General features: G+C 42.3%; 1 protein-coding gene across 1 annotated transcript; it reads right to left on the bottom strand.

Moving 5' to 3' along the window:
• Positions 1–254: 254 nt before the first annotated feature.
• On the bottom strand, positions 255–7331 carry LOC133979142 (rabphilin-3A-like). Its single transcript, XM_062417600.1, has 17 exons — positions 7258–7331; positions 7128–7139; positions 6712–6837; positions 6432–6561; positions 6193–6276; positions 5947–6103; positions 4682–4867; positions 4408–4575; positions 2373–2452; positions 2158–2232; positions 1567–1676; positions 1337–1463; positions 1190–1246; positions 921–1075; positions 745–826; positions 486–582; positions 255–385 (listed from the first exon to the last, which is right to left on the bottom strand). The coding sequence occupies exons 1-17, from the start codon at positions 7329–7331 to the stop codon at positions 255–257; spliced, it is 1851 nt and encodes a 616-aa protein (XP_062273584.1).
• Between the last annotated feature and the right edge of the window lie 4053 nt (positions 7332–11384).

Raw genomic sequence — 11384 nt, 5'->3', positions numbered from 1 at the left:
TTCATTTATGCCACGAGTTGTCCCAGAGGCAGATTAAGTATCAGCACAGGCAGAGAAATTGTTAATAAGAAGACAGGAAAGAAGAATATACTACATCATAGGAAAGGAAGCGTGAAAGCAGTGCCTGATTGATCATCGGGTAGTAAAAGAATATTTTAAAAACAAAAAAATGGAAAAAAGTGCATTAGGAGATGAATGCAAACCAAGTAGGGAGGAGATTTAGCTCATGCTGTATGGGGGGGTGAAGCAAGGGGTTAATCACTAGCGACGTGATTCTCGTTCACCAAGGTGTGCCAGCGCTCAATCTTCTTGTCCTTGTTCTTCAAACACTCATACCAGTGCTTCAGCCTCTCTCCTTTGGCAGTAATACCCAGCTGACACCCACCTGTCAAAAAAAAGGAGAAGTGTGAAATATGTTAAACAGGTGTTGAACAGGTGGGAATTTTTTCCTTTTTCTTATTTCATCATAATAATCAAATGTTTACCAATGTAGTCGTTGGACTTCCCGATATCATAATCCCACACAGAGATATCTAAAGTCTTCTTGGCCAGCTCACTGTGTTTGATTTCGTAGCCGAATTCCTGAAATTTCAATCAAGACATATTACTTAGGCATCAATTCCAAAGCCATTCCCCAACATTTTTCTTACCTGAGTTGGATATTAACATGCTGTTTTAATAATCACTTGGGGATAATCAAATTTTTATTAATCATGGCTTTTCACCATGAGCTCGCTTACAAACCTCATTAAACTCTGGGTTCAAAGTCCTCTTCTTGATCTGCGTTTTGCACTTGGCCTTCTTCCCCATGTCAGGTTTCAGAACTCTGTAAATTGCATATGTATGAAATTCAATTGATGCCATTTTTTCAATGCACATCACTTACAATATAAGTGTACATCTCACACTGCTCCACCTACATTTTGACATAAGGGTCAGAGTAGCCATTAGCATCCATGGCGGCCAGATGAACACAGCGCACAACGCCCACAAGCAGGCGGTTCTGCTGGGTGCTGTACATGAGGGAGATCAGAATGCGACCACGCTCCTCTACCTCTCCGCCATCTTTCCCTGACTGGAAACACATATCAGAGGGAGGAGGGGGGGAGGGTTATTCAGGGTTTCATGTTAAGAGTTGTATGAACTTCTGGAGAAATCTGTTTAGACATGCTTGGAAATAAAGCATTGCCTCATCTTCATAGAGGGCAATGCCTCTAGCTCCTCCAGCTGTTGCACTTCTCTTCGTCTGTGATGGGGAATGACATTACAGCAAGTCAATAAGACATTCAGATGAGGAGAACAAAGTATTGTTCGACAGTAGCTGAATTCCACTCACAGGGACAACTCTCTCAAGACACACGTTAAAGTTTTTCTTCTGGTTAATTTTCAGTTTCTTCAGCGCCACCCTGGTCTCCCCAATAAACTCATTGTGCCCAAACTTGTCCTCATCGCAGACTGACAGCCTGTAGAAATCAAAAGGGAGCACATTAAATTTAAAACCTGCATAGAGTGCTGTTGCTGGTAATTGAGTGATTTAAGTGTGACTGCTAGGAGTACAGTCTCTACCTGAGGGTCTTGCGCTGCATGTCTTCATCTGTCAGGCCGTGGTATGTGAGCGTCTCATTCCACATGGGGTTGCGGGTGTTTCTCAAGGTCTTTGTGCGCAGCTTCGTAGACTGTTAAATGCAGGGTAGGTTAAGTCAAGGAAGTGGAAATATTCAAGGCACGTTACAGCAGCACAAGATCTCTCGCATCTGTGGTTTGTGTTATTTTTTCACAGGATGCATCTACATGGTGGGGTTTCCTATCAAAACATGTTTTGGCAAGCCTAACCTAACCCCATTCTCCATGCAGTACATAGACAAACACTACAACTGAAATACACCTGGGACTTTTTACTTTATTCATAATGTCTCAATATCCTTTTCTAGATACCATACCTGGTAATTCAAGGATTTTATCCTTTCAACCACAAGGTGTCAGGCTTGAGCTTGCAGAAAGGCCTCTATTCAAACCACAGGGGTCTAAAATTATTATGCCTTCTTTTTATATTTTACTGAGCAGGATTTAAGGGTACAAATCTCCACACACAAAAAAGCAGAAAGAAAGAAAAAGGAAAAAAAAGTAATTGCTCAATGCAGGGAATGTGTGTTTCACCTTACTAGCCCCTGGAAGCAGATGAAGCTTGATGTAGGGATCTGCCAGTCCATTTGAATCCATAGGCTTCAATCCCTGAGGATGAAAAGAGCACCGCGTCCATCATATCATGAACAGCAGATAGCAATTAAGCTAAAGTGCCACTCAGGAGCTTTTTAACATAAACCACTTGATTGTAATTGTTCCTATTTATGATAGTACGAGAATAGTGGTACCTTTGCTTTGAGGATGCTACAGTGGAGGCTGCTGCTTTCCTGTTCGTAGAGCAGACTGAACTCTAGAGACCCCAGAGTAGCTGAAAGAGACCCAGACCAATCATTACATTAGAGTACAGAGAGACAGCAAGTCTGCTCTTGAATAATTAAGAGTATAAATACAGGGGGAAGATTAAACAACATTCTGGTTGTGAATACGAGTGACAATAAGCACTGGCACAGGATGTGGCGAGAGGTCCAAAAGATGTGTATAGATGAACTTGACTCACACGCATGCTGCATGTTCACACGCTTTTATTTACTTTTAGAAAAATCTCATTTCAAAGCAGGAAGATATGCAATAAATTAAAGAAATTACACAAAAGTCTCAAAGGGAGACATTCAGAAAATAAGGTCTTGGATTAAAAACAGACTGAAACTGCTGCCCACACACATTTTCTTTGGAGGAGTTTTATTGCCTTGCATGTAGCTGTGGGGGATGAAATATCCACATGTCATTTTTAAATTTCTTTTATAACTGTTAACTATCCTGGGCTGAGTTTCACCACCAGTTTGCTGCTCCAAAAGCGCAGATGCTCTTCCAACAAGACAAGAGTCTACAGCCACACTAGTCACAATGTAAGGCAGTACTTTGAGCTAAGAGCTGCATGTATACAATGCTAACATGTTGACCATTTGACCTCATGGTGCTAGATGAAAAGTCTGGGGATCACCAAGGTATTCATAATTCATTGTCGGGGGGGTTGCATGAATGTCTGTACTACATTTCATGCCAATCCATCTTATAGCTGTCAAGATATTTCACTCTGAACCACAAATGTCAAACCCATGGTGACACTAGAGGAAAAGTAAGGGTTCTTTCATCTAATAACCATGAATGATTGCTGCTGCCATCCTTTGAGCCATACATGACTAAAAATAAGCAATACATGCTCATCCACTTTTTTTAATGATCGTTATACATTTTGATTAATTATATATAAAAACACATACCTGTAGAGAAAAATAAACATACTTTGTTTAACCATATTCAATTCTATTGATATTGTATATTTGCTTTTTAAACTGAAATGCACCACTGAAAATGTTAAAGTTACAATCAGTTGAACCACTGAAACTGTCAGCACCGGAGGACAAGCTGTTCTCACCCCTCACAGCAACTCTGTAGGGAACAGGCACATGAAACCACTGCTATTTCTGTAATTTTCACTATGAACACAGGGGACTGGATCAAACACAAGGGGAATCTATCTATCTGTTAGCCCTGTTATTTCTTAAATTATTTTCATAGCTCCATATCCCCAGACCTCAATAAAATAAATTATCACCAAATCCCCCTGAGAGACAATGAGGGCCATTTGACGCTGCAGGCACAGAGCATGAATGGCATGACACCATTCCTATCATTAAAATGGGAAATTTAAGGAAAGACAAACATGGTACAGTTAAACAACCTATGTTTCATTCATATGTTTGATTTACTGATTCACATATTCCTCTGCTGTTGTTCTCGGATATTGATTTCTATGCTCCGATATCATATGGCGCTTATCATTTGTAATTTTTCGAATTCTTAAAAAGATAGATGTTGCCAGATACTTGCTGTTAGCTAGGACTATTGGGCAATTTATAGATATGAATTATTACCAGCAGATTAAAATGCTAAAAATCAAGCATCAACACGAAATGAGTCAGAATCCCTACGGGGAACATTACTGCTGCCAAATTAAGGAGGTCAACGCCCAGTACTGTATCCCGAACAACAATTTGTTTGGCTTTACTTAAATATAAAACGTCCCATCTGGTACTTTTAACCTAGGGTGAGTGGAAGGAAATCACTGATGTCAAAGTGTGCACAAGGGGAAATGAAACTAGACACATCAGCCACTTTACTGAAGAGTATGGTTTAGAACCTGCTCTACGGTATGTGTAAAGTGCCTTGAGATGACTTTATTGTGATTTGGCGCTATACAAATAAAGATTGATTGATTGATTGATTTACTCTATGAAAAGAGACAGCAGATGGTGTACTCACTGGCTTCATCAGAGTCATAGTCGTTGACTTCGTCCGCCTCCGCAGCTGGGGGAGGCTGCTGTCGAGCGGGAGGGGCACTGTAGGCAGCGGGCTGCCTCCTGTCCTCTCGTACTGCAGGGGGCGCTCTCTGCTCTGGACCAGAAGAGTAGGCACCTCCATCTCCTGCCACTGAACCTACAACCACATTTAATCATCTGAGACTGGGGATTCTATATTTGGCTTATGTTTGGGGCCCCTCATGAGGACCTGTGCAGAGGTCTCAATTGTGTCTCACCTTGCTGGGCAATGGTGGCCATACCAGCAGGCTGTGGTCTGGAGCTCTGGACAGGCACCATCTTCTTCATGACCACTGGGCTTCCCTGACCCACTTCTTCAGGACCTGCTCCGCCTGTGGCCATGCGCACAGCTGATGGTTTAGGGGCTACAGGTGGGTAAGCAGCGCGGCCCTGTGTCTCCGGCCCTGAAAATTAGCATGAATAGCATAACACAGTATATATACACTATACATTAGGGAAACATGCATAATCACACCACTTCAGGCTCCTGCTGCAGTGGAATCTGTAATACTCCCTAGTCTATCTGGATACTTTTGATGTTGCAGCTTTTTTGTTGCAAAGGCATTGACCTACATACACTACAACAAGCTGTGGCAGCCAACTACTGTATGTGCAGCCGCTATATAGCATTCATCTGCTCAGGCTACCTCTATCTTTTATGGGGATGTCACAATGCACAGGTAATCATGCTGAAAGTGTGAAAAAATACAATATGACCCATCATGCCAGCACCACCTGGAGACACATCTCATGTCACAGCATGCACCTTGCCACAGCTTAATTGGCCTCTCCATCCCCCTCCTTTGTAACAGTGGGTGGTAGGCCTACTCCCAAATTTGGGAAGCAGATAAAAGGTGTGATGTTTGGGAAAAGCGCAAAGAAAGGTGGGGCTGTGAGAGGACTGGTGTACAGATGCTGATGTAATGACACTGAGGAGGTGGTGCACTGAAAAAGTGTTTGAAGTCTAATTGAATTTAAAATTAATTTCTGCAACAACAAAAAAAAATGCAGTGTTTGTTTTGACTTGTGTACTTTTTTGGTTAAAATTGTAATGTAATAATACTGTTGTCAACACTGATAGCCGTTGATTATCCCCATCTGTGATTAGAGCACACCCAGGTTAACTCTGCTGATAAGTTACTGTGTGTCATGATTCGGTAACAGTGTAATGTACATGTGCTGATTTTTGACAGTCTGGTCATTAGCCATCAACATATTTGGACCCATGACAGAACAGCAAAACACCCTCCTGTATAATGTGGGACAACACTGAGTGTGCAGTAGCTGCCAATGACTCAGCAGCTGTTGGCAAACACCCTGCATGTATTAGTGTTTTTAATATATATACACAATACGGTATTATCCACTGGCACATCACCAATTCCTAGCAACGCGGTCAGCTGTCCCTGAACTGATGACTTGGGAAATGCCCACTCTGAGGTTTGAAGCTTAGATGCTGTTTCAACAGTTGTGCTGTGTTTACCTAGTGGTTGTGGCTTGGTTTCTGACTTCCTGGGCCCAGAGGCTGGTGGTCCTTTGGGCTCGGCTGCATCCTGTCTTGTTTTAGATAACGGCATGGGTGAAGGCAGGAAATGTTTAGGGAAACCTTTAAAGAACCAGGCACCAGATCTCTTCCATACCTGAGAAAAAACAAACAAAATGTGTGTTGTGGGGTTCCGAATTAAGTTAAGTTTATTCCTTTATTTATTCTCAGGGGTAAAGCACTCACCTCTCGCTGTTCTCTGCAGATCTTACATAGCCACACCGCGCGTGGCCGACTGCTACACTGTGTACCGCACTTGGTACACATGTTCTACACGAAAGGGAAAAATAAAGATTTCCAGCTGTACATCATTTAAAATGTTACACAGCTCACAGACCATGACCTATTGTCAACTTTAGACTGAATTGCAGCAGAAGAGAGGGTTGTTAATTTGCTTTGTTATAATTGGCTGACTCATTACCTACCTTTTTGCAGTCCTCACACACCACTGAGCTGACCCCAGGTGAGCCAAGCTGCTCCCCACACAGCACACAGCGGGACAATCCATCCCCACACACAGTCTTCTTCATGTCGTCCAGGCGGTTTATCAAGCGCCTGCAGCAGCACAGGGTGACATCTTACTTAAAATTTCACTGTTAATTACCCCAGGTCAAAATGAGTGCACCTCATTATTATCAACAGGTCATAATGTTTTCATACAGGAATATTATTGGTGAAAGCACTCCATGTTTAACAATGGCTCACCCAATCCTCTCCTGCTCCATGGCCTCCATTTTCTCAGCACGGGCGATCACACTGTTTATAATCTCTTTCTCTTCATCTGTCAGGTCTGGACCAGAACCAGATCCTGGCTGTTTGGTCCAGTTGCCCCTGTGAGCCAAACATATTCTCTGGTTACACTGCTGACAATTTCATGATATGATGATATCTAATCTCGCATTTGCCTATACACAGACACACTTCACATTCAATGTTTGGGCAAATTGAGCAGACAGAAAACAAATCTGCAAAGACAACAGCAGATTGTGCACAATACATACGCATCTCATATCTATGAATGAACATGCATTCACAATATCAACACACACATTGCTTTCTGGCAGATACACACAATGCAGAAGGGGAGATGAGAGAGATTGAGTAGGAGTTTATCTACTTACTGCTCTTTATCACTGTGTCACAGATCACACATCAGAGGGATGCAGGTGAAAAAAAAGGATTACAGATTAGTGTTGGTGCAGCCATGATGATGGATGGCAGTACCGAAAATCTTGTGATAATCACGCTTACCTCGCATGCATGGTTCTCTGCCTGTCGTTGGACACCCAGCGATCCGAGCTGCTGCTCATCACTGTGTCCGTCATGACCGCACTATCGCAGTCTGCAGGTGAACACAAAGCATAAAGACAGAGAAATGAACGCAGCATCTAGACAAACAATATTTGCCTGAATTCAGTATTTAAAGTTCCTAATTAAGGTGGGAAATAATGGTGTAGTTGGTTTTTGACAAGTATAGTCGGAAGTCATTAAATTCACGATTCGTTCAGACTTAAATCCTCAAGTTCACACTTTTAGCTGTTCCATGTCCTTATCTAATACTTGGGCAGCACTAACTTAACTGCCACCGTGGGTTGCTCTCTCATTAGAGAAGACATTTGTTCCAAATGTGTGAACCCGGACAGTGCTGAGCTCAAATTGGCAAAACCACCAGGTACACTTAATTGCAGCAGAGTGATGCAAGTCTACATAGTGACCTCCCATTGGTGACCATCAATAGACAAACAACCTCTAGTATGAACACAGATCAATTACATTTTCCAGACAAGTAATGATCACTTTTTTCTCCTTCATTTACTTGCTTCCTATTAATTTCCATACCAAGCCTGGAATAGCAACAAATATTAGCTACCAACTGCAATGTAAGCACATTTCCTGGTGCCAAATCCACAGCCTTATCAGCACAATCTCCTCTTGAAAAGCCTATTATATCTGTTCTTTCCACAGACACATTGAGGAAATAGATGGGCACAGGAATACATTGCGAACGATAAAACACACACAAACACAATGGATCTGCTAATATGAGCATAAGCTCATCAACAGAGTAGGGAAGAGTTTTTTAGTGTGTGTATGGTAAAGGGTATAAAGCTTCTGTGACCTGAGTGAAATGGCGGTGAAGTGGGTGGTCTGGCTCATTTAAATATGTGTGCACTTTCTACATCAGGGCTGCACAAATTAGGGGTGGCAAGACTAGTTATTTTCGCAGCTGTAAGTGAAACTGTGAAAAATGTGCTCCAATTTATGACTCGCCACATATGAAAGAAACAGATGGTTCCAGATTGCAGGAGTGGATCAATTATGCTCCGACAAAGTGGGAGGAGAGAGGATGAGGATGAGGAGGAGGAGGACTGACTTTTTAAGGATTTTTAAGTTTTGAGTCTTTGCTGTGTTTCCAACTGTTGGTGGTGACTTAGCTGAGGCTGAAGTCCAAAGTGGTTAGACTCTCTTTCCAGGGATGCTGGTGGGACTCTGTGTGTGGTTGGATGGTACAAGAGGGGGCTGGGATGAGATCTGCAGGACGTTCTTAAGAGGGAACAGAAGAGCTACTCTTGCACGGAGGTTCAGTTGGGTGTCTGCCTTAATAAAACAAACATACAAACAAAAAAACCCCTGCAATCTTTGTATTTCCCAAAAACAAACTCAGAAGAAAAAAATTGAAAAAATAATCACTAAATGTGTTCATCTTTAGCCTCTTTCACACATAGTTCCTAGTAAACTACTGGGATAACCTTTCAGACCCTGCCAGCGATTTTCACTACTCCCACACGCAGCTACATTCATTTCCGTCTTGTGCATTTTCACACATGCCAACTGCCATAAAACTCAACAGACAAAGAAGAGGATGGGTCAAGTTCAGTTGTACACGTATACGGCGGTAGATGTCTCTTATGTGCAAACTGAGAGGAGCTCCCTTTTTTCTAAATTGGTCCAGTTCTCAGATATTCTTTAATAAAAACAGGAGCTTGTCTGCAAACAGAAGAACTTGTATTTCCTGTTAGCTATCAAATCACCTGTGAAAGCACTGGCAAGGAATCATAAAAAAGTTGCAGATTTAAATACATCATCAGCGGAGTCTTGTAATTGGTTTGCTCGCTCCATGTGAGTGTCTTAAATTGGATGGATGTAACCCTTTACGTGTTTGTCCCTGCAATGTTACTTCTTTTCATTAACAACACAGCAATACCAGAATTTCTTAGAAATGTTTATAAAAATGTTAATCAGCTTGAGGTGGGAAACTGGTGGTGCAAATTTCCCTTAATATTGATCCCTGCTCCCATTCACACAACCCCCTGTTTGTTTTTTCTTACTTGACATCTGTAAGAAGTTACTGTCAATCGAAACAGGATTGTTTGCAGCCAAAAAGAGACTCCCTGTTGTTGAGGAGTCCAAGAACAGTTGTATCATCAGAGTATTTTAAGTACACAATGACAGGAGATAAGATTTTGTCATTATTTGAGTTCATGGATCAAAAAAACAGGCTGAGAATACAGCAAAGTGCTAATGATTACAGTGGGAAACAGTCAGTTGTCAGCTGAATTTCTCACACTTGATAGACCAACAATGTAATTTAATGTCAGAGTGACATGATAAAGATGATCTAAAGATGTCAACAGAAATCAGTGAGGCGAGTGCCTTTGGGCAAGTCTGCTGAGTGTGTGTGTGTCTGGATTCCCTGTGCAATTGCTTCAATTGTCTGCCAGACAATACATGAAGGCATGCTGCTGCAGTCACAGGCCGGGAGATACACCAATGTATGTCCTGAGGGCAAGTACCGCCAGTCAAAGACCAGCGGGCTCGGAAAAGGAGCAACAACGTCCTCTAAGAGGAACTAAAAGCCTCTGGAGCCTCAAATGTTGAAAACTGTGGCTGTGCAGGATGATGAGAGTGCAGGTATTGTATGGTAGAGAGAGACAGCAAGGAGGATAAAGAATGAATAATGGGGAGGATGCATAAAGGGAAAATCAATAGGTTTCTCCTGTCTTCAGCTTTTCGGATGCAATCTTTTCACAGCAGTAAAAATCTTTCACTGTAGAAGGTAATAGAAAGTGAAAGAGGGAGTGAACGGGGGGTGCGCCACTCTCTCTCTCTCTCTCATTCAGCTGCTTGTATTATACTGCGTAACGTCAGGCTACATACCTTTTGGAGGTCTAATCTGTTGCTGCGCTGCCTGCGGGATTCACAGAATAACAAATTTGCTGTGCTATCAATAGACACTCTGGGTGTGGGCTTTTCCCTCTGCTGCTGCTGCATCCAGCCAACAGTCGCACGCCAGTCCTCAGGGAGCAATTGTCTTATTCTGCTTTTCAGCAGCAGTGTAACGGTTCAGACATTACTCTGACTATATAGTTAATATTATACAGTATACAGTGAGGATCTCAAATGTGGCCCTCCTGCAATGGCCAAAATGAATTATACCACTATTGCTTAACATGATTGTCCTGGAGAGGTAGATGCAGACATACAAACATACTTAAAGTATATCCTTTAATGCATCACAGATCTGGACTGTTCAAATGAGCATCCTTGCTGAAGGTGACAATCCACGGATAATATATAAATATTTCTGTCTGCTTTGATGCTTCAGGCACAGAAAAACACAGCTTGGTTTCATATACTATGCATCCAGAGTTTTTACCTCTCAAAAAGTTTACATGTTACATACCAGAAACCATTTATAATGGGCCATCTGGACCAAAATGTCATATTGAACCTTGTTATTCTGCAGTCGTGACGTCACTGTGACCCACAGTGGCACAACATCCCTTATGCTGTCAAGGTTACAAATGCAACTCATCTGTGTCATCTGTGGCTCTAACTTGGTGCCACCGTCATCTTGTACATGTGTTCCACCCATATGAGATGACTCAGTCAGGTGATGGGTTCTTCTCTGGAGAGATATTCTCCTGTGTGTTTTTTTCCAAATGTCACGAAGCCTGCATGATGCTGGTTTCTGCAAAGTGATGCCCAGGAACTGTGCGAGCAACACCACACACTTGTGTCTACAAATACAGCAGGCATGAATAGTAACAGATCCTGTGTGAGATGACAACAGGAAAGACCAGAAGGAGAGCATCGACTCAGATAGTCATCTGCCTTATCATCATAAGACATCCACGCAGCAGGATCTCTCCTGTATAGAATTTCATATGGGGGTGTAGATGCCCAATTTAGAAACCTGCGTCTCCCCATGGGGCCTTGTCAATACAAATCTGCATCCGTACATCTTCCGGGATGCATACATACACAACTAAAGCATACCCTATACACACAGCACTTGCAGGCCATTTTTAGAAACACAGCCATGCATTCTCCTTGGATACTTGAAGTGAATGCTCAGTGTGAGTTAACTCACTTGA

This window comes from Scomber scombrus, chromosome 4 (assembly GCF_963691925.1).
Source record: "Scomber scombrus chromosome 4, fScoSco1.1, whole genome shotgun sequence".
NCBI classification, from domain to species: domain Eukaryota; kingdom Metazoa; phylum Chordata; class Actinopteri; order Scombriformes; family Scombridae; genus Scomber; species Scomber scombrus.
This window is presented reverse-complemented; position numbering and strand designations above follow the sequence as displayed.

Coding starts and splice junctions, on each gene's coding strand:
- LOC133979142 (XM_062417600.1), bottom strand. CDS start 7,331: ATGACGGACACAGTGATGAGCAGCAGCTCGGATCGCTGGGTGTCCAAC. Junction 6,277..6,431: donor TGTGTGAGGACTGCAAAAAG/GTAGGTAATGAG, acceptor CCTTTCGTGTAG/AACATGTGTACCAAGTGCGG. Junction 4,576..4,681: donor GGCCACCATTGCCCAGCAAG/GTGAGACACAAT, acceptor TTGTAGGTTCAG/TGGCAGGAGATGGAGGTGCC.